The 24,531-nt window shown below is 39.0% G+C and overlaps 1 protein-coding gene, 1 long non-coding RNA gene and 1 pseudogene across 2 annotated transcripts; 1 reads left to right on the top strand and 2 right to left on the bottom strand.

Annotated features, from left to right (window-relative positions):
• Positions 1–4,644: 4,644 nt before the first annotated feature.
• Positions 4,645–7,448, bottom strand: LOC132615763 (uncharacterized). Its single transcript, XR_009572823.1, has 3 exons — positions 6,873–7,448; positions 5,937–6,002; positions 4,645–5,007 (listed from the first exon to the last, which is right to left on the bottom strand). It is a non-coding gene; the product is annotated as an uncharacterized LOC132615763 (long non-coding RNA).
• Positions 7,449–7,972: 524 nt separating this feature from the next.
• Positions 7,973–9,733, bottom strand: LOC132615756 (zeatin O-xylosyltransferase-like; annotated as a pseudogene).
• A 10,297-nt stretch (positions 9,734–20,030) lies between these two features.
• On the top strand, positions 20,031–21,686 carry LOC132615752 (zeatin O-glucosyltransferase-like). The gene has a single exon (XM_060330354.1). The coding sequence runs from the start codon at positions 20,128–20,130 to the stop codon at positions 21,544–21,546; it is 1,419 nt and encodes a 472-aa protein (XP_060186337.1). The 5' UTR covers positions 20,031–20,127; the 3' UTR covers positions 21,547–21,686.
• The last annotated feature ends 2,845 nt before the right edge of the window (positions 21,687–24,531 follow it).

The following is a 24,531-nucleotide window of genomic DNA, read 5'->3' as shown; positions in this document are numbered from 1 at the left end:
TGCCATACAAAGCCTCATATGGTGCCATCTGAATACTGGAGTGGTAGCTGTTATTATACGCAAACTCAACAAGCGGTAAATGATCGTCCCAGCTACCCCTGAAATCAATAGCACAGGCACGCAACATATCTTCCAATGTCTGAATAGTGCGCTCGGCCTGTCCGTCGGACTGGGGATGGAAGGCTGTACTCAGGCTCACCTGGGTCCCCAATCCCTCCTGAAACGATCTCCAGAACTTAGCTGTAAACTGGGCACCTCTATCGGAAATAACAGACACAGGAACTCCATGAAGTCGTACAATCTCCCTGACATAAAGCCTGGCATAATCCTCAGCTGAATAGGTGGTCCGAACCGGAAGAAAATGGGCTGATTTCGTCAGCCGATCAACAATAACCCAAATAGAATCATACCTCCGTGGAGTGCGAGGTAGACCTGTAATAAAGTCCATATTAATGATCTCCCACTTCCACGTCGGTATCTCTATCTCCTGTAATAGCCCACCGGGCTTCTGGTGCTCAATCTTAACCTGTTGGCAATTTGGACACTGAGCAACGAACTTTGTTATATCTCTTTTCATACCGTCCCACCAATATAGGCATCTGATATCATGGTACATCTTCGTCGACCCTGGGTGAACAGAATATCGGGCGTAATGTGCCTCGCCCATAACCTGTCGCCGCAACCCTGCAACGTCAGGTACACACAATCTGCCTCTGTGAAATAACACTCCATTAGGTGAAATCTCAAATAGAGTCTTCTTCTGTGCCAGCGTTGCGTCTCTGTACTTTGCCAGAATAGGATCCTCATACTGATGCCGCTTAATATCTTCTGTAATAGAGGACTCAGCAATACCTCGAACAGAAACCCCAACATCTCCAGAATCAGCCAAGCGAACTCCAAGACTAGCCAACTGATGAATATCGCGAACCATTTCTTTACTCTCTGATGGCACGTCTGCTAGGCTGCCCATAGACTTGCGGCTGAGTGCATCCGCCACAACATTAGCTTTCCCAGGATGGTAGAGAATGTCAACATCATAATCTTTGAGCAACTCTAACCACCTCCGCTGCCGCAAGTTCAGCTCCTTTTGCCTAAAGATGTACTGAAGGCTCTTATGATCTGTATAAATGTCAACGTGAACCCCATATAAATAATGTCTCCACATCTTCAAAGCATGAATGACCGCGGCCAGCTCCAAATCGTGAGTAGGATAATTCTTTTCATGTTTTCTGAGCTGCCGGGAAGCATAAGCTATCACCCTGCCGTGCTGCATCAACACACATCCCAAACCAATACCAGAGGCATCACAATAAATCACATACCCATCTGGACCCTCCGGAAGAGTCAGGACTGGAGCCGTAGTCAACTTCTCTTTCAGCAACTGGAAGCTACGCTCGCAAGCATCTGACCACTGAAACTTAGCTCCCTTCTGAGTCAGCCTTGTCAAAGGCGCTGAAATGGAAGCAAACTTCTCCACGAATCTCCGATAATAACCAGCCAATCCCAGAAAGCTACGCACCTCTGTCGGCGTCGTAGGTCTAGGCCAATTCTTTACGGCCTCGATCTTCTGGGTATCCACTCGGACGCCATCAGCCCCAATAATATGTCCCAGAAATGCCACTGAAGATAACCAGAATTCACACTTAGAAAATTTAGCATATAATTCCTGGTGCCGAAGTGTGCCAAGTACCGTCCTCAAATGGTCTGCATGCTCTGCCTCTGACCGAGAATAAACCAGAATATCATCGATAAATACGATCACAAACATATCCAAGAACGGTCTGAATACCCGATTCATCAGGTCCATAAATACTGCTGGGGCATTTGTCAGCCCAAAAGACATAACTCTGAACTCATAGTGCCCATATCGGGTCCTGAATGCTGTCTTGGGAATATCAGCCTCTCGTACCCGTACCTGATGGTAACCCGATCGCAGGTCTATCTTCGAGAAGTACCTCGCACCCTGCAGCTGATCAAACAAATCATCAATCCTGGGGAGGGGATATTTATTCTTGATGGTTACCTTATTCAACTGCCGATAATCAATGCACATCCGCAGCGAGCCGTCTTTCTTCCTCACAAATAATACCGGAGCTCCCCAGGGTGACGCACTAGGCCGAATGAAACCCTTCTCCAATAAATCTCTCAGCTGCTCTTTCAATTCTTTCAGTTCTGCAGGTGCCATTCTGTACGGAGGAATAGAGATAGGCTGAGTGTCTGGCAACAGATCAATAGCAAACTCTATCTCCCGTTCGGGAGGAAGACCCGGAAGCTCATCTGGGAATACATCTACAAATTCATTAACCACTGGGACTGACTGAAGAGTCGGTGCCTCTGCCTCTAAATCATGAACACGGACCAGATGATAAATATACCCCTTTCTGATCATTTTCTCAGCCTTGAGGTATGAAATAAACTTACCCCTCGGCGATACTGTATTACCTGCCCACTCTATAACTGGCTCCCCTGGGAATTGGAATCGGACTATCTTCTTTTGACAATCAACATTAGCATAGCAAGAAGCTAGCCAATCCATACCCATAATCACGTCAAACTCGATCATATCTAACTCTACCAAATCCGCCTTAGTGCAGCGGCCACAGATAATCACGGAACAATCTCTATAAATCTGACTGGCTATAACAGAATCCCCTACTGGTGTAGCTACCTCAAAAGGCTCTATCGGTTCGGATTCTATCCCAATTTTATCAGCAACGAGTGGAGATATAAATGATAATGTAGAACCAGGATCAATCAATGCATACACATCACGAGAGAAAACCAGTAATATACCTGTGACGACATTAGGCGAAGCCTCCTGGTCCTGTCTGCTGGCTAAGGCATAAATGCGGTTCGAAGGACCGCTAGAACCCGAAGCTCCGCCACGACCCCTGCCGCGGCCTGCTGGTGCTGGAGTACCTCGCCCCGCAGGGCGCATCGCCACCGAGGCTGAAGATGAACCACCGGCTGACCCGGTAGACTGAGCTGAACTGCCTGTACCACCTCTAGCCGGACAGTCTCTCATCTGATGGCCCTGACGGCCGCACACAAAGCATGCACCCGTAGCTCGGAAACACTCTCCCGGGTGCTGTCTCCCACAGTAGGAACACAAAGGTTTGGGTGGCCTCATCTGACTGCTGGAACCTCTGTCCAACTGTGAACCTGAAGCCCTAGAGCTCGGGCCTGCCCCTGAATATCTGGCACCCTCAGATCTCCTGCCGGTAAACTGTGGGGGTGTACCCCGGCCTGACGGAGGAGGATGTCTGCCTGACTGCTGCTGAGGCTGTCCGCCTCGAGAATCTCCAGAATAACCTGCGAATCTGGCCCTCTTGGGCGGCCTCCTGTCCCGATCTCTGCTAGAATAATCAGCTCTATGTCGGTCCTCCATACCCAGGGCATAAGCCTGTAGTCGGGCAATATCCATGTCTGCCTGCAATGCCACCGCCATACAGCCATCAATCAAATAGCGGTCTAACCCCATCACGTATCTGTGCATCCGATCGGCCATATCTGCTACTATGGCAGGTGCATACCGGGCCAAAGAATCAAACTCCATATTATACTCACGGACGCTCCGACCCCTCTGCTGCAGATGCAAAAATCGGTCAACCCGCGCCCGCCGTAACTCTGGGGGCAAAAAGTGGTGAGTGAAAGCAGTCACGAACTCGTCCCAAGTAGCTGGGGTAGCACCCTCACCCCTGGATAGCTCCCAGGACTCATACCAGTGAGCAGCAACATCCCGTAGTCTATGCGAAGCCAACTCAACAGACTCAGTCTCTGAAGCCCTGACCAAATCTAGTGAGCGCCGCATCCCCCGAATAAAGTCATGGGGGTCCTCGTCGGGCTTAGACCCGTAAAACTCTGGAGGGCCACATAATAGAAACTCTCGAACCCTCAGGTTGTCACGCCTATCGTCATCATCATCATCTCTCCGCCCGCGTCTGCGAGCCTGTCCCGCTACCAGAGTGGTCAATAACTGCACAACCTCTCTCAGTGTCCTGTCCTCCGCCCCTTGCTGAGGAGCTGGAGGCGCGGGAGCTGAAGCCCCTGGAGCTAATGGTGAAGCTGCTCCAGACTCCTCTGACGATGAAGACGTAGCAGAGTCGGCTGGCCGGGACGTAATATCACGCATCATCTGAGCAAGGGTCCGAGTACCCTTCTGAGCCCGGCTGGTCTCTCCTACTACGCCCTTTTTCTTCTGGGCGGCCGTCGCCTTTTTCGGAGGCATCACTGAAAGAAAAACAACAACAGATCAAAACAGAATCATCCTAATAGCACAGTTCTATCGCACGATCTAAGATCAGAAGAAAAGACAACATCCTAAATGTCCTGTAGCCTCCTGTTTATAGATGTGGTGCACAACACACCGATAAACAAGACTCTACTAGACACGATCTGTGGACACTCCGAGGACAAACCGCTCTGATACCACTTCTGTCACGACCCAACCCCGTAGGCCGTGACTAGTGCCCGATCTGGGCACCCGAACCCATCTATTAAATATTATCTCAAATTCTATCAACTCATTCTAGTATATGGCGGAAGCCGACAAGGCTTTATTTCAAATTTAGGTAATTTCCAGAAAAATTTCGGCAGAGTTTCCTTTGTTTTACGGACTATCCAATATACCCTGCACGCAGAAAATACCAACGAAAGCCACACAGGGCTAACCAAGCAATATATAAACATATGCGGACCGGCCGCCTCGGCGTATAGGGTCGCCCAAACAACATATGCGGACCGGCCGCCTCGGCGTATGTGATCGCCCAAACGACATGTACATACATTCATACAGAAAGACCCTAACCCACAAACATGTCCACAGACCTCTAAACAGACCGACAGAATCATATGACGGGACAGGGCCCCGCCGTACCCATGAACGAATATATACAAATGCACTAATAAATATATATACCAAAAGTATAAGCTCCGGAAAGAGAGGAGCACTCCGAATAGCAGAAAGGGTGTCCTAAACAGGTGGATCACCAGGCTGTGCGTCTGTACCTGCGGGCATGAAACGCAGCCCCCGGAGAAGGGGGTCAGTACGAAATATGTACTGAGTATGCAAAGCAGAAGGTACAGAAATAAATCTGAATAATAATCGAATCAGATATATAGAAAATAATACATATCAAAATGTTTATTTCCAAAGTATAAATTATGCATAGGGCACTGGAAAATGTGGTCGCCCGCCTGTCGATGGCGCCACAACACAGCATAACACCAGAAAGTTTCAAATCTCCGAATCCCCGTCACACATCACAACACAGCATAACGCCAAACACAGCATAACGCCAAACATAAGTGGAACCCGGCCCTCGAGCGAGGAGCACGGTGAACCATAAACACAGCATAACCCCGGAATGTATCAAAAAGCGCACGACAACAGAACCGGCCCGGGAACCGGCGAACGATATCATAGTAGGCACGAGCGGAGTAGTGAGGAATCATATGCATAAAATCATTATTATAAATCCGAAGGATAAGTAAAATAGTCATATTCGAAATCGGAATGATAATTATCACTTTTTGATTCAAAGTTGTCGAATTTACATAAAGGGCGTCGCGGGACCCACGGACGAGTATAGACCCGAACTGAGCCCGTCTATGAAAAACATACTCATTTTATATCATACAAACTCCTACGAAAATTTCAAAGCAATCCGAGCTTTTCTGAGGAAATTATGGGCGTTTGAAGTTTTGAAATCGCTAAAGAATGAACTTTAAAACAAAAATCAGCTTTCATGTAATCTTTACAAATTATGGATTCCAAGAACATAAGGATCAATGTTTTTCCATGACAAGGCAAGGATGCCAAAGAACAAATGCGATTCATAAACATGCTCGGATTGTGAGAATAGAGTTTCCTCGAGGCTTATATCATAGCCTATTTTAACTAAGGCATGCCGAAGAAGGAGGATTACTTTACATACCTCGTACGCACTCCAAGCGAATCAATCTAAAGCTAATCCAAATCTACGCCTCGGGCTCCCCAAGGTCTACAAATACGCCAACGAATACCAAACATTAGCTAAGGGCACTTAAGCCATTCATTCCAACTATTCATTAAATTTTACAGAAAATTCGGCAGCATTTCCCCTATAAATAGGCCATCCCGAGAATTTAACTCGCTCAAAATCAACAACAACAACAACAACCAACCTAGCAACATCGATAATCAATTCGAAAGGCAAAATAACAATAGTAACTTTCTTTTACATCATTCAACAACTTTCCAACTATTCGTTTCAACGGCTTACATTCAAGCCACAATATAGCTCATACATTCAATTGTCAACCCGAATTCTTACCAACAACATTCAAGAACTTTCTAAACAGTTTACATAATTTTTCCAACAATCCAATAATTTAATCCAATGTGGCCGAAAACAGCCCCAAACCGAGAGCAGCCCCCTATGCCACACTTCTCAACTTCTATTCATGATTTGTGTCAACAATCCACAATGTAACGATATAATTCTCATAAATATACAAATTACGTCAAACGCACAATAAGCCTCAAATCAGTCCGCAACAATTCACCATATCATTTTGGGACATTAAACTCTCATTTCCAACATAAAAGTCATCACAACAACCATTAAAACGCTAAGCGACATTAGTGTTCTTTGGCATATAGCATGACCCATATTCATCTATCACTACACATATACATATATTGATGATTCTTAGCCATCCTACACACTACAACAATTTAACTCGCTGCAAGGAATTTATTCAACACCCAATCAAAATACCCATTTACACGGCTAACTTCAAACCCACCATATCTCACAAATTTCACCCATATTAACATACTGCAACAAGCATATAACACTCACAACTCATAAAACAAGAGAAATTCTTACCTTTCTTCTTCAATCCCACAAATAGTTAGGGTTTGTGATCTTGCCAAACGGATGATTTGATCGCCCCAACAACACTTCCACACTACTTAGGGACCTCAAAATAGTGGGTTTACACCAAAGAAATAATTTTGGGATGGCTTGAATTGGATTTGTTTTTTTTTTGTTCTTGGCCGTGTGGTTGAAGTTGTTCTTCAACTTCTTGCTCTTTTTTTTTTTTGATGGAATGGTAGAAAAGATGACTACTTGGTCATCTTTTGTGCTTATATGAATATTGTCCAAGTGTCCATGGCCCACACATGGGGTGGACCAATTAAAATTGGCCACACAATGTGTGGGACCAATTCCCATTTACATGGCCACCAAGGAATTTTTTTTTTTTGCACAACATTTTAATTCCAATTTTATGAATTGTAGTCCCAATTTTCCCTAAGTGTTCAATGCCATCAATTTCATACATGACTTATATCTCAAATTAAAATCAAATGGTCAAAAGTCCCGACTTCAAATCCCGGAATAATCTTGGCCTTAAATTATCATAGTTAATCCGGGTTGTTCCAATGTATAAAAATACGGGACGTAACAATGCCCAAAATTTCTATTTCATTATATATGTATGTTCATTATAATTTTGTAGACAAACTCTGGTAGTCAAAGAAAGGGTGCAATTCTGCAATATCTGAGATTCCTGAAGAATACTTTGTGAAAGTTATTCTCAAGAACAATTAGTAACATAATAAAACATTTCCCAAGAATATATTTTTGTATCAGATAATTTTGATCAGAAGTATATATGTAAAAAGAGATTTTGTAAGTATCACAAGTTCAAAGCACATAGGTAAGATTTTTTTTTTTTTTTTTTTAATCATGTTCATTCCTAAGAAGTTCTAGAGAACAAGTGTCAACTGTTTTATAATAAACCTTTCGATGAACATAGGAATCTATGGACAAAGCCTTTTGTCATAAAACAGTCTAATATAGGACATATGGAGACAACACATTTAGCATATGCAAACAACTGAGAAATGTATTCAAAGATCATTCCCCCCATGAACCCTGTATTCTGCATAGTTAGAACCAAATTAGTTATCTGTTAAGAGAGGAACACAAAGCAATCATCTCACTGATAGCTATAAAAAGTCAGATACTGAACATTCCAAGATCAAAGAAGTATAAGTTAGTATAAACTAGTCTGAGCCAAGAAGTAGATAAGTGACAGGTTAACTTAAATGAATATGAAAAGTAACCAAAAAACTATAAATTCTGGTGAAAAGCAATTCTATCTTGTGATATACGCAATAAAAGAATCCAACTCTATTCGAGAAGCACCCCCTATCTCTGTGGACCGCCTTACGGCTTCTCCCAATTCTTCTGCTCTTTTCCTAATCCCGTCACCTTCTTCTGATGCCATCAATTTGCTCACGACATTCTCAATGGTGGATGCACTTACTAGCTCCTCGCGTTTCTCCCACTCTCTAACAAGCAGGCCTATTTTCAATATTTCAGTCACCAAGAAACCATTATTTGGTTGGTCAGAGTGCATAGGCCAAGCAGCTATCGGCACTCCCATAGTAATGCTCTCTATGCAAGAATTCCATCCGCAATGACTCATGAACCCGCCTGTGGACGAATGAGCCAAGATTTCTGGTTGTGGTGCCCATTCTCTTACCACTAAGCCTACTTCTTTTACCCTTTCCTCAAACCCTTCTGGCAGCTCAAGTCTTCTAGCTTTTCCAGTAAAGATATCTCCTCTATCGGCATCTCTCAACACCCATATGAACTTCTGTTTGCTTTGTTCTAATCCCACCGCGAGCTCCTTGATTTCTCTATCAGAGAATGAAGTTGTTGTTCCAAAAGATATATAAATAACTGATCTCAGAGGTTGTTTGTTCAGCCACTCCAAGCATATATTGCTCCTATTTGAGATATGATCGAGTTTAGTAGGCAGAATTGGTCCAAATGCCCATTTTTTCTTGTTCTGATTAATTTCTGCTTGTGCCAGCACATCAAGAAACTTGCCTTCAATTACTTTGCTTGTATTATGGATATCACCTGATCTAATATGCATATATGGATTCTGAGAAGTTGTAAAGTCCCTGACTTCATCTGGCATAACTCCTTCAGGAGAGGGTAGCTTTTTAAGCAATTCTTCTCCAAGTTGGTCAGACATCCCATAAAATAAGCATATGAAACAGTACAAAGCGAACACTGAAATGCAATTAAATATATAAGATTCCGCATTGGGCAAGGAGGAAACATCTTGAACATTGTAGGACATTAAAGAATCATGCACAACGAGAACTCGTCTTGATTTTGAGGAGATACCGCGTAAGAAAGAAGCAATGGGCTCGCGAAGAAGCATAGAAGCATACCATGATGGCTGAAGATGTGACGGGAATTTGCTTAAGGAATTAATGTCAGGCGGAGGTGAGGCAAATTCAGGAGTTGGGAGGTCATGAAAGTGGATTTTGGCTATGTCCAAAGGATTTAAGGCGTTGGCTCGAATTCGGGCTTGACGATTATGCGTGGCTGAGCCAACATAGTAGACAGGAAGACCATAGGAGGAGATTAAACATGAAAGTTGGAGAAGTTGGTTAAGATGGCCTTGAGATGGAAATGAACCATGACTATAACTACTTCATGATCTTGTTTCAAGTTGTCAAGTTCACGGTTTGGTAAATTCTCATAGCTACACATGGAAGTAGAAAGATCGGAATTTCGTACTTCTGTCGATCCTCCGTGTCCCCTGATTGAGCTTGTGACATGGAAGAAGCAGGGTTATATATTCAACCTTTTTGTATTTCTTCAACGTAACTACTTGGAAATTTTGATTAACATCCATAAAAAGTAGTTCTTGAAGTGTTTATAAATTGAACAATTAGCCACTGCTTTTAACTTACTTGAATTATGTGTCAGTGTGTATGTATGTAAGAGGATAGGATAGCAAATCCAGACCTTTGAAAATGTATGGAGGTAAGAGAGGATATATTGTAACTACTAATAGTAAGTATTGTTTTCTGCAATGTGGATTAACACGGTGCTGTATTTGAGGTTTTAATGTTCTATAGATTAATCATTTCTTGATAAGCACACGAGATACAAAGTATCATTAAGACATTCTCTCTGAGTCCTCGAGGTCTAGTGATGCATGCGTCAAAACTCGGTGGATAATGAGCGTGTCCCTTTACTCTTGCTTAAATATCAATTTTTTTGTCTACATCCTTACCTCACATGTCCCTTATTATGCTCTTACCACTAGACCAAAGTCGTCGCTCTTACCACTAGACCAAAGTGGGGCTGACATTTTCGTTGATTCTTGACCATAGCAATTACTTCTTTTAGCAACCATTTACTTTGAAGTAAGAGGCGCTTAAGTTGAAAACTAAATGCGTTAAAAAAACGAGAAGCTTGTTAGGTGGCTGATGGCTTTCATCGGAGAAAGAAACTTTAAGATGGCTGTTAGAACCCGTATTTTTGTACAGTGGAATAATCCGGATTTATTTATGATAAGCTAAGGACAATTTTTTTTTTCGGGATACAAAGTCGGGGTTCTCGACCTTCGATTTTATTTTGGGATATAAGTTGTGCATGAATTTATTGGTATGGAATAATTAGGAAAAATTGGGACCAAAAAAAAAATTATATGGTTGAAAGTTGCAAATCTTGCAAAAATAAGGCCCTTGGCTGTGTGGTCCTTAATTTGGCCCCACACATTTTGTGGCCAATTTTAATTGGTCCACTCCATGTGTGAGCCAAGGACACTTGGACAACAACTATATGAGCATAAAAGATGACCAAGTGGTCATCTTTTCTCCATTCCAACACTTAGAAAACAAAAAAAAGAAGAGCAAGGTTGAAGCCAAGGGAGGCTCTCGGCCAAGAGCAAGAAAAAAATCAAATCAAGTTCTAGCTTCCCCAAAATTATTTCTTTGGTATAGACCCACTATATTGAAGTCCCTAAGTAGCGTAGAAGTATTGTTTGGATCATTCAACCATTCATTGTGTCCAATTGCAAAACCCTAGCCAATTGTGGTATTGAAGAACAAAGGTAAGATTTCATCTTGTTTATGTTTTGTGAATCTTGTATGCCTATTGTAGTATGCTAAAATGGATAGAAAACATGAAATATAGTATGATTGGAAGTGGGTTGTGTGATGGGTGTTCTAGCCGTGTATATGGGTTTGAGAAATGGAATTGATGAATTAATTCTATATTATGTTAGATTGGTCTCGAGTGGGGAAAAGAATAAAAATCATCGATACATGTATATGTATGTGTAGTGTGGACGAATGTGGGCCATATAATACGTCGAAGATTGCATTAATATCGCTTAACGTTTCAATTGTCGTCGTTATGAATTCTAGTTGGAAATGAGCAATTAATAACTCAAGATTGATGTTGAGAATTTGTGGGCTGTTTTGAGGATAGTTGTGCGTTTGACGTAAATTGTATATTTTATGAAAATGACATCGTTATATTGTGGAGTGTCGATACAAAACACGAATTGAAATTTGGAAATGGGCACAGTGGACTGCCCTCGGCTAGGGGCTGTTTTCGGCCACTTTTGGAAAAAAAATATTTTGTGGGTTGTTGGAAATATTATGTGAATTGTTAGAATGTTCTTGAATGTTGTTAGTATGGGTTTGGGTTAATAATCGAACGTATGAATGACATTGTGACTTGAATGTAAGCCATAGAATTGAATAATTGGAAAGTTGTCGAATGGTGTAAAAGAGAGCTACTATTATTATTTTGCCTTTCGGATTGATTGTCGATGTTGCTAGGTTGGTTATTGTGGTTGTTGTTGATGATTTTGAGCGAGTTAAATTCTCGGGATGGCCTATTTACAGGGGAAATGCTGTCGAATTTTCTGTAGAATTTAGAGTTAGTTTGGAATGAATAATTGCTTAAGTGCCTATGGTTAATAATGGATATTCGTTGGCATACTTGTAGACCTTGGGGAGCCCGAGGCGTAGATTTGGATTAGCTTAAGATTGGCTATCTTGAGTGCGTTTGAGGTATGTAAAGCAACCTTCCTTCTTTTGGCATGCCTTAGTTTCACATAGGCTAGATTAGAGCTTTAAGGGAATTCCAAATTCGAGATCCGAGCATGTTATGATCCATATATATATTCGTTGGCACTCTTATGTATGTTTTTATGAAATATGAACCATGATGTTTTTCATAGGCGGGCTCAGTTCGGGTCTATACTCGTCCGTGGGTCCCGCGATGCCCTTTATGTAAATTCGACAACTTTGAATCAAAAAGTGATAATTATTATTCCGATTTCGAATATGACTATTTTACTTATCCTTCGGATTTATAATAATGATTTTATGCATATGATTCCTTACTACTCCGCTCGTGCCTACTATGATATCGTTCGCCGGTTCCCGGGCCGGTTCTGTTGTCGTGCGCTTTTTGATACATTCCGGTGTTATGCTGTGTTTATGGTTCACCGTGCTCCTCGCTCGAGGGCCGGGTTCCACTTATGTTTGGCGTTATGCTGTGTTTGGCGTTATGCTGTGTTGTGATGTGTGACGGGGATTCGGAGATTTGAAACTTTCTGGTGTTATGCTGTGTTGTGGCGCCATCGACAGGCGGGTGACCACATTTTCCAGTGCCCTATGCATAATTTATACTTTGGAAATAAACATTTTGATATGTATTATTTTCTATATATCTGATTCGATTATTATTCAGATTTATTTCTGTACCTTCTGCTTTGCATACTCAGTACATATTTCGTACTGACCCCCTTCTCCGGGGGCTGCGTTTCATGCCCGCAGGTACAGACGCACAGCCTGGTGATCCACCTGTTTAGGACACCCTTTCTGCTATTCGGAGTGCTCCTTTCTTTCCGGAGCTTATACTTTTGGTATATATATTTATTAGTGCATTTGTATATATTCGTTCATGGGTACGGCGGGGCCCTGTCCCGTCATATGATTCTGTCGGTCTGTTTAGAGGTCTGTGGACATGTTTGTGGGTTAGGGTCTTTCTGTATGGATAGGTGTATATGTTGTTTGGGCGATCCCATACGCCGAGGCGGCCGGTCCGCATATGTTTATACGTTGCTTTGCTAGCCCTGTGTGGCCTTTGTTGGTGTTTGCTGTGTACAGGGTTATTTTGGATAGTCTGTAAAACAGAGGAAACTCTGCCGAAATTTTTCTGGGAATTGTCAAAATTTAGAATATAGCCTCGTCGGCTTCTGGTATATACTTGAATGCATTTGATAGATGGGTTTGGGTGCCCAGATCGGGCACTAGTCACGGCCTACGGGGTTGGGTCGTGACAAAAGTGGTATCAGAGCGGTTTGTCCTCGGAGTGTCCACAGATCGTGTCTAGTAGAGTCTTGTTTATCGGTGTGTTGTGCACCACATCTATAAACAGGAGGCTACAGGACATTTAGGATGTTGTCTTTTCTTCTGATCTTAGATCGTGCGATCGAACTGTGCTATTAGGATGATTCTGTTTTGATCTGTTGTTGTTTTTCTTTCAGTGATGCCTCCGAAAAAGGCGACGGCCGCCCAGAAGAAAAAGGGCGTAGTAGGAGAGACCAGCCGGGCTCAGAAGGGTACTCGGACCCTTGCTCAGATGATGCGTGATATTACGTCCCGGCCAGCCAACTCTGCTACGTCTTCATCGTCAGAGGAGTCTGGAGCAGCTTCACCATTAGCTCCAGGGGCTTCAGCTCCCGCGCCTCCAACTCCTCAGCCAGGGGCGGAGGACAGGACACTGAGAGAGGCTGTGCAGTTATTGACCACTCTGGTAGCGGGAAAGGCTCGCAGACGCGGGCGGAGAGATGATGATGATGACGATAGGCGTGACAGCCTGAGGGTTCGAGAGTTTCTATTATGTGGCCCTCCAGAGTTTTACGGGTCTAAGCCCGACGAGGACCCCCATGACTTTATTCGGGGGATGCGGCGCTCACTAGATTTGGTCAGGGCTTCAGAGACTGCGTCTGTTGAGTTGGCTTCGCATAGACTACGGGATGTTGCTGCTCACTGGTATGAGTCCTGGGAGCTATCCAGGGGTGAGGGTGCTACCCCAGCTACTTGGGACAAGTTCGTGACTGCTTTCACTCACCACTTTTTGCCCCCAGAGTTACGGCGGGCGCGGGTTGACCGATTTTTGCATCTGCAGCAGAGGGGTCGGAGCGTCCGTGAGTATAATATGGAGTTTGATTCTTTGGCCCGGTATGCACCTGCCATAGTAGCAGATATGGCCGATCGGATGCACAGATACGTGATGGGGTTAGACCGCTATTTGATTGATGGCTGTATGGCGGTGGCATTGCAGGCAGACATGGATATTGCCCGACTACAGGCTTATGCCCTGGGTATGGAGGACCGACATAGAGCTGATTATTCTAGCAGAGATCGGGACAGGAGGCCGCCCAAGAGGGCCAGATTCGCAGGTTATTCTGGAGATTCTCGAGGCGGACAGCCTCAGCAGCAGCAGTCAGGCAGACATCCTCCTCCGTCAGGCCGGGGTACACCCCCACAGTTTACACCCCCACAGTTTACCGGCAGGAGATCTGAGGGTGCCGGATATTCAGGGGCAGGCCCGAGCTCCAGGGCTTCAGGTTCACAGTTGGACAGAGGTTCCAGCAGTCAGATGAGGCCACCCAGACCTTTGTGTTCTTACTATGGGAGACAGCACCCGGGAGAGTGTTTCCGAGCTACGGGTGCATGCTTTGTGTGCGACCGTCAGGGCCATCAGATGAGAGACTGTCCGGCTAGAGGTGGTACAGGCAGTTCAGCTCAGTCTACCGGGTCAGCCGGTGGTTCATCTTCAGCCTCGGTGGCGATGCGCCCTGCGGGGCGAGGTACTCCAGCACCAGCAGGCCGCGGCAGGGGTCGTGGCGGAGCTTCGGGTTCTAGCGGTCCTTCGAACCGCATTTATGCCTTAGCCAGGAGACAGGACCAGGAGGCTTCGCCTAATGTCGTCACAGGTATATTACTGGTTTTCTCTCGTGATGTGTATGCATTGATTGATCCTGGTTCTACATTATCATTTATATCTCCACTCGTTGCTGATAAAATTGGGATAGAATCCGAACCGATAGAGCCTTTTGAGGTAGCTACACCAGTAGGGGATTCTGTTATAGCCAGTCATATTTATAGAGATTGTTCCGTGATTATCTGTGGCCGCTGCACTAAGGCGGATTTGGTGGAGTTAGATATGATCGAGTTTGACGTGATTATGGGTATGGATTGGCTAGCTTCTTGCTATGCTAATGTTGATTGTCAAAAGAAGATAGTCCGATTCCAATTCCCAGGGGAGCCAGTTATAGAGTGGGTAGGTAATACAGTATCGCCGAGGGGTAAGTTTATTTCATACCTCAAGGCTGAGAAAATGATCAGAAAGGGGTATATTTATCATCTGGTCCGTGTTCATGATTTAGAGGCAGAGGCACCGATTCTTCAGTCAGTCCCAGTGGTTAATTAATTTAGAAAGTATAATTTGTATCATATTTTTTCTGCGTAATTAATATAATTCTGTGACATGTTAAATATGTATTGTTGGTAAGTCTTAATAGTTATTTAAGTTACTTAATCCCCTAATTAGATAATTTTTAAACACAAAATTATTTATGAGGAAAGAAGTTTGGCAGGAGAATTATCAAATACCACAGAGTTACAAGTGACTGAACATTTTGTTACGTAACATGATCTAAATTATAGGAGTATAAATAATTACAACTTGGTGAAAATTATAAAACAGAAAAATAATGACATTTTTATGAATTTGTGAGTATATAAGTTCTTCACTTATAGATAGAGACAAATTTTGTGGTATTTATTAAGTTTTAATTTCACTCATGATATTTCATACTGTAAGAGTTTATGTTAGTTAAATATGGTGATTTAAGCTTAGTTTTAGACGAAACTAAGAAAAAAAATTAAATTCATTAAGAACCCCACAAATAAATTTGGTTCTTCTCCTATAGTTTATGCTCAAAAATATAATCCTCGGTTAAAATTATAATTTATTGTATAGTTTTTAAATAACTTAATTTTAATTAAAAATATTATGTTGATCTAAATTAATTTAACTTCAAGGTTTAATCAAATTAAGTCTCGAAAAATGAAAAGTTTCATGTAAATTGAAATAAAAAGACAGTAATTAGTAAAATCTTATTAATGCTCCAGTTAGAAACGAAAATGTGTCATAGTAACTTAAATTTTACCAAAATGTATAATGACAAAAAATGTAAAGAGTAATCTAATACTCCCTCAGGTTTATATTATACGATTTTTTAGCTCAGACACACCCTTTAAAATATTACTTACCCCTGGAGAGTAGGAAAAAATTTCAATAAATTATTCTTAATTAAATAGTACTAATTTAATATAATTTCTTATTTATATAAATATTCATTTATCTAAATAAGGGTAAATTTGAAAGAAGAAAATAAAGCTATTAATATTTACTTAATTGTAAAAACTGTTTTTATTGAACTAAATATAAAAGCTAAAAATACCCCTTTGCACACTCCTTAAGAAATAATAAATGGAGTGGCAAAATTTATCATGATACTCATATTAATTAGTTTATAATTCTATTGGATTTGGAATAAGTAATTAATGCTAAGAGTAAAATAAAAAAAACAATTTATTTTTCTCTTGATATGATAAAATGGACAAATAAAAATGAAATTTATTTTTAAAATAGTGAACAAATAAAAGTGAATGGAGTGAGTATAATAATATAAATAGAAAAGAGTAAGGGCTTCAAAAAGATTCACAAAAATTTATAGGGCCCATGTCAACACTCAAGAAAAGGAATTGAGCATTAAATATGGGATTAGCCAAGGAAAAGCAGTAGCACCCACTTGTAAGGGGCTTGTACCATCAACCAATCAAAATTCTTGATTTGCAATGTGAGGTCGACAAAACGTGTGCATTCATAGTTATAATATCAACCAGACGGCCTATGTCCGTGCGCAGAGGTCGACAAAACGTGTGCATTCATAGTTATAATATCAACCAGACGGTTTATGCCCGTGCTGCGCACGGGCCCAACACTTTGGATTATTGTGTATCTATGTATATGTAGTTGTGTTTGGATAGTGATAATATATGTATAATTTATATTGCTAATAAACATACATAGGTTTGTACTGTTTTTATGCAGATAGATATATATACTATGTTCAAAACACGATTAATATAGTATTGTAATTTGTGCTCCGTATCTAAAACTTTATTATATTAGTGTTTGCTATGAATATAAAGTCGGCAAAAATTTATTAATACTTTTTAAAAGAGAAGACTTGTTTAAAAGGAAACTATTTTCCTCTCTTTGAGATAAAACAAAAGCAATATTTAAGCATCAGTTGATACTTTCAATTTTATTTCGATTAATTTAAAGGGCTAAAATACTTATTATTTTTTATCAAATTTTGATTTGGATAATTCTAATTCAAATTATTAAATTAATTTTACATGTTTAAAACGAAACAAAATAGAAATTGATTTTCTATTTAAACGAAGAAATACTATTTTTTAATTTTTGGTAAATATTCTCGGTTTAGCTCATTTTACTTGTCATGTTGTCTTTTGCATGATTTTTTAATGAAACGTCAATTAGAATTAGAATTTGACTAATTTATCTTATTCATTATTTGATCTCCATTTGATTTTTGTTTTACGACATTAATCTCTTTTCACATTTATTAGAGTAAGAATAAAACGAAAAAGTAATTAAATTTTATCTTATTTTAAAATATAAATTTTAAGTATATTTATTTTAGTAAACATAACAAATAAATGATATGGTGGAATAGCAAATACAATAGTTCAATATCTAGATTAGATCTCAGGCTAATATAAAAAATAAAAAAATTGTATGATTTGACTACTTAGCCTTTTGAAGAAAAACAATAATTTGGGGTCCAGATCTTTTGCTGTACAATAATTTCATTTGCTTCCACTAATGAGTTGATACACATGTGGCAATGAATCCATCATTATTGACTTAATGGGATACTTTGGAAATTTTATGAATATTGTTTGATTTTTTAATATGGGGTGTCCTTTTTTTTTTGACATTATTAGTTTGCAATGTTTTTATGCATATATATATGTTCAAAACACGATTAATATAACATTGTACTTTGTACTCCGTATCTAAAACTTTATTATATTAGTGTTTGCTACGAATACAAAGTCTACAAAATTTATTAATACTTTTTAAAAGAGAAGATTTGTTTAAAAGGAAACTATTTTCTTCTCTTTGAGATAAAACAATAGCAATATTTAAACATCAATTCATATTTTCAATTTTAATTCGATTAATTTAAAGGTGTAAAATAATAATTATTTTTTATCAAATTTTGATTTGGATAATTCTAATTCAAATTGTTAAATTAATTTTACATGTTTACAACTAAACAAAGTAGAAATTTGATTTTCTATTTAAAAGAAGAACTGCTATTTTTTTTATTTTTGGTAAATATTCTCGGTTTAGCTCATTTTACTTGTCATGTTGTCTTTTGCATGGTTTTTTTAAGGAAACGTCAATTAGAATTATAATTTGACTAATTTACTTTATTCATTATTTAATCTCCATTTGATATTATTTTTCTTTTACGACATTAATCTCTTTTCACATTTATTAGAGTAAGAATAAAAATGAAAAAGTAATTAAATTCTATCTTATTTTAAATATAAGTATTTTAAGTATATTTATTTTAGTAAATATAACAAATAAATGACATGGCGGAATACCAAATACAAAAGTTTAATATTTAGATTAGATCTCAGCTAATATAAAAATAAAAAAATTGTATGGTTTGACTACTTAACCTTTTGAAGAAAAGCAATAATGTGGGGTCCATATTTTTTACTGTACAATAATTTCATTTGCTTCTACTAATGGGTTGATATGCATGTGACAATGACTCCATCATTATTGACTTAATGGATACTTTGAAAATTACATGAATATTGTTTGATTTTTTAATATGTTATGCACTTTTTTTTTTGACATTTTTTTTTTTAATATGGGGTTCAATTTTTTTTTTTTTGATATTGCTTAATTTTGTTAATATGGGGTCCATTTTTTTTTCCGTGAATTTGGAGTTGGTGGATTCCATTTTTTCTTTATATATTGCTTGGTGTTTAGTATGGGGCCCACCCTTCTTAATTAACACAAATTTATTTGTATATAATTCCTTGCCTTCCACGATTGAAATGAAGAGTTCAAATTCCATTAATTGTATATAATTTCTTTTTCCTAATTGCTCCCTCTTCGGATGTAATACGAAGGAATTTGTTTTACAAAAAAAGTGCAAAACAACTACTGTATCTTAATCCTTTTTAAAGAATATGTGTATGCACGTCTTAGTGTTTGCCGGGTTCAATCTAAATCCACCTTTTTTCTTTTTGTTTTCTCTATGTTTAGCTTTAATTTTTCATGAACTTATTATAACTCAGTTTCGGATACACACCTTATATTTTAAAATCAAACACTTATACCTCCTATGCTACGAAAATTGTACACCTTCACCCTATGAGGTATATTTGTACCAAGTATATTAACATGTAATTATTAAAAATAAATTACAATTATAAATAAGAAGCTATTATGTATTTATTTTATGAAATTTAATAAAGAAGATAAATATTTCTTTGAATATCTCTATTCACGCATTTGATTAAAATAGAGAATAAATATTTTTGAACCTGACATTTTTTTTATAACAAAATCTGAAGGAGAAAATAAATTTAGTTTGTTTATATTAAAAGATGAAATGGAATTTATTGGAATGGAGATTTTGGTTAAAAACGACAATTTAACATCACATTCACAAATCTCAAACAGTGTATGTGCATCATGAGAGATATGGGTTGAAAACTTAAAAAGGTCAAATATGTGGGTCCCACTTTATATTGCCTTTATGCTAAGTGTTAGAGGTGATATATAAAAAAAGAAGCTTATAGAAGAGAGACGGCCGACGAAACCTGCTCTTCTATAAAGTAGTAATAGATGCAATGCATTAATGAACTTGGAGTGCACGGCAGTCAAATAAGTCAATGCCATTTCTCGTCCAATTGAATAAATTTTAATAATAGTATATGACGTAATGAAATTCGACAAGTACATGTGCATCTAAGCTCTTTATATTTGCATGTATATATAACCCCTTCCAATACAAATTTTATGTAAGGCAACCAGCAAAGTCTTCATCAATTTACTTTAGTTCAATTCTCAAGAGAATATAATTCTCAGAACCAGTTTTTTCTCCATGGATAACAGCAATGATAATCTTCAGAACTTGACCAAACAACAAGAAAATGAAGTAGCTATAGTCATGGTTCCATTTCCAGCTCAAAGCCATCTCAATCAACTTCTTCAACTTGCCTGCATATTCTCCTCATCATATAATCTTCCTGTCTACTATGTTGCCTCAGCTACTCATAATCTTCAAGCTCGGGTTCGAGCCAACGCCTTAAATCCAGCAGACATAGCCAAAATCCACTTCCATGATCTCCCAACACCGGATTTTGCCTCCCCTGCACCTGACCCCAACGCCTCGAGTAAATTCCCAGCTCAACTCCTGCCATCTTATAATGCTTCCATGCTTCTTCGCGAGCCCGTTGCTTTGTTCCTTAAAGACATTTCGTCTAAATCAAGACGAGTTGTTGTCATTCATGATGTTTTAATGTCCTATAATGTTCAGGATGTTAGTTCCTTGCATAATGCTGAATCATATATATTTAACTGTGTTTCTGTTTTCTTTATGTATTGTTGTTTCATATGCATACCTAAGGGAATGCCTATTCCACTTGATGAAGATTTACTTAAAAAGTTACCTTCACTTGAAGCTGATGCACCAGAAGAGATCAACAAGTTAGTAACTTTTCAACTTCAGTATAAGGATATCAGAGCTGGTGATTTGTACAATTCAAATAAAGTACTTGAAGGTACTTCTCTTGATTTGATGGCACAATTTGCAAGTACACAAAACAAGAAGCAATGGGCAATCGGACCAATTCTACCTACTAAACTAGATCATGTATCAGATAAGAGAAACAAATGTTTGGATTGGCTTGACAACCAACCTCCGAGATCTGTTCTTTATGTATCCTTTGGCTCGTCGACTACATTTTCTGATGAAGAGATCAAGGAGCTCGCGATGGGACTAGAGCGAAGCAAGCAGAAGTTCGTATGGGTGTTGAGAGATGCCGATAGAGGAGATATCTTTACTGGGGAAGCTAGAAGATTTGAGTTGCCAGAAGGGTTTGAAGAAAGAGTAAAGGGGGTCGGGTTAGTGGTAAGAGAATGGGTGCCACAACTAGAAATCTTGGCTCATTCGTCCACAGGTGGGTTTATGAGTCATTGTGGATGGAATTCTTGCATAGAAAGTATCACTATGGGAGTGCCTATGGCTGCTTGGTCTATGCACTCTGAACAACCAATTAATGCTTTCTTTGTGACAGAAATCTTGAAAATAGGCCTGATTGTGAGGGAGTGGGAGAAACGCGAGGAGCTGGTAAGTGCATCTACCATTGAGAATGTTGTGAGGAAGTTAATGGCATCAGAAGAAGGCGATGAGACTAGGAAAAGATCAGAAGAATTGGGTAAAGCAGTAAGGGAGTCCACAGAGAAAGGGGGTGCTTCTCAACTGGAGTTAGATTCTTTCATTGCCCATATCACAAGATAGACTCGTGTTTTTCACAATAACGTTGCACTGGCTCTTGCTTGTTTCTTAAGGCTTTTTTTCCCCTTTCATGTTCTTTAGTTGTTCAGAATTTCTGTTTTTGGTTCAGACAAGTTCATGCCCAAAATTTCTATTTCATTATATATGTATGTTCATTATAATTTTGTAGACAAACTCTGGTAGTCAAAGAAAGGGTGCAATTCTGCAATATCTGAGATTCCTGAAGAATACTTTGTGAAAGTTATTCTCAAGAACAATTAGTAACATAATAAAACATTTCCCAAGAATATATTTTTGTATCAGATAATTTTGATCAGAAGTATATATGTAAAAAGAGATTTTGTAAATATCACAAGTTCAAAGCACATAGGTAAGATTTTTTTTTTTTTTTTTTTAATCATGTTCATTCCTAAGAAGTTCTAGAGAACAAGTGTCAACTGTTTTATAATAAACCTTTCGATGAACATAGGAATCTATGGACAAAGCCTTTTGTCATAAAACAGTCTAATATAGGACATATGGAGACAACACATTTAGCATATGCAAACAACTGAGAAATGCATTCAAAGATCATTCCCCCCATGAACCCTGTATTCTGCATAGTTAGAACCAAATTAGTTATCTGTTAAGAGAGGAACACAAAGCAATCATCTCACTGATAGCCATAAAAAGTCAGATACTGAACATTCCAAGATCAAAGAAGTATAAGTTAGTATAAACTAGTCTGAGCCAAGAAGTAGATAAGTGACAGGTTAACTTAAATGAATATGAAAAGTAACCAAAAAACTATAAAATTCTGGACATAACCAAAAAGCTCCTTGCCTTCCACGATTGAAATGAAGAGTTCAAATTCCATTAATTGTATATAATTCCTTTTTCCTAATTGCTCCCTCTTCGGATGTAATACAATTAATGGAATTTGAACTCTTCATTTCAATCGTGGAAGGCAAGGAGCATGAAAGTGGATTTTGGCTATGTCCAAAGGATTTAAGGCTTTGGCTCGAATTCGGGCTTGACGATTATGCGTGGCTGAGCCAACATAGGAGGAGATTAAACATGAAAGTTGGAGAAGTTGGTTATGATGGCCTTGAGATGGAAATGAACCATGACTATAAGTACTTCATGATCTTTTTTCAAGTTGTCAAGTTCACGGTTTGGTAAATTCTCATAGCTACACATGGAAGTAGAAAGATCGGAATTTCGTACTTCTGTCGGATCCTCCTTGTCTCCTGATTGAGCTTGTGACATGGAAGAAGCAGGGTTATATATTCAACCTTTTTGTATTTCTTCAACGTAACTACTTGGAAATTTTGATTAACATCCATAAAAAGAAGTTCTTGAAGTGTTTATAAATTGAACAATTAAAGCAAATTGAATTGAACTCGGCACTGCTTTTAACTTACTTGAATTAATGTCAGTGTGTATGTATGTAAGAGGATAGGATAGCAAATCCAGACCTTTGAAAATGTATGGAGGTAAGAGAGGATATATTGTAACTACTAATAGTAAGTATTGTTTTCTGCAATGTGGATTAACACGGTGCTGTATTTGAGGTTTTAATGTTCTATAGATTAATCATTTCTTGATAAGCACACGAGATACAAAGTATCATTAAGACATTCTTTCTGAGTCCTCGAGGTCTAGTGATGCATGGGTCAAAACTCGGTGGATAATGAGCGTGTCCCTTTACTCTTGCTTAAATATCAATTTTTTTGTCTACATCCTGATAACGTCCAAATCCACTCCTCAAATAGAAAGTGTACACGGTCGTATGCAGTATATTTTACCCAACTATGAGTCGGGGTCGATCCCACAGGGAACAATATGCTAGGCGATTAAGAAAGTAAAGAACTTTCACCAACTAAGCTAAAGCCAAATGATAGATGATATTTTGGTTTTTGGAGAATATTATAACTAATGCGGAAATGTAAACTAACCTAGAAAGCAAGTAAAATGATCAATGGCCACAAGCATGGATAATAGGAGATTACACTCAAGTAACGATCCAATGTATTTCACGATTTCACAACTAAGAACGGGTTTATGTTGATAGATAATGATTTCTAAAATTTCATTAAAAGTCTTCCAACCAAATCAATGAATTTCACTCTAAGCTTTTTGATGAGTCGTGAAATTACGCGATATTCGATGCTAATTCCTTAAGTTTTTGTGACTCTTTAAGCACTTTTGTTGTTACTTTTTATGTTTTTATGTTGTTTTGTAGGAAAAGATACCCGGAGAGCATAAAAGAGCAAAATGGATCAAAATGGACCAAAATGGAACAAAATAGAGCAAAACAAGCCAAGTAGCTGAAATGAGTGATCGGAAGAAACCAAGTGAAAAGAAAGTCAAAAAAGAGGCCAAACTGGACATTTTTGCAAAACTGTCAAAACTGGACAGTTTTGCAAAAACGGGACAGATTTGCAAAACTGTCAAAAGTGGACAGTTTTGCAAAAACGGGCAGAATTGCAAAAACAGAAATATGGGGGCAGATTTTGACATTCTTTTAAACTTGGAAGAATTAGAGGAGCTACAAAAGAGAGGCTTAGGGAAAAACATAGACATCTTTGGTCATTTTGCAAGTTTTGGAGGCTAGGGTTTTCACCTACACCATTGGAGGAGAAGATTGGAGCACTTTAATGAGATAATTCTTAAACCTTTCTTCAATTCCTTGTTTTGTATTGAATATTTTAGTGTGTAGTATTTCATTTCTAGACTTGAATCTTGTTTATGAAAATATTCTTGATTAAAGTTTGGATTGAAACTCTTGTTTTGCTTATGTATTGAATGATTCTTATTGCTATTGAAGTGAGTCTTTGTTGATTTAATTAATCTCGTTCTTGAATGTTTCCAAAGGGATTAGCTAACCCTAGGACTCACCCATTTACTTAGATTGAGCTTGGAAGAGAAAATCTAGGTTGGGAAAGATTAATTTGATTAATGCGGAAATGTAAAATTACCTAGAAAGCGAGTAAAATGATCAATGGC

This window comes from Lycium barbarum, chromosome 10 (genome assembly GCF_019175385.1).
Source record: "Lycium barbarum isolate Lr01 chromosome 10, ASM1917538v2, whole genome shotgun sequence".
In the NCBI taxonomy this organism is placed as follows: Eukaryota; Viridiplantae; Streptophyta; class Magnoliopsida; order Solanales; family Solanaceae; genus Lycium; species Lycium barbarum.
Note: the sequence above shows the minus strand (reverse complement) of the source record. Positions and strands in the feature narration are given on the sequence as shown.

Excerpts from the sequence above, each read along its gene's own strand:
- LOC132615752 (XM_060330354.1), top strand. The coding sequence starts at position 20,128 with ATGGATAACAGCAATGATAATCTTCAGAACTTGACCAAACAACAAGAA.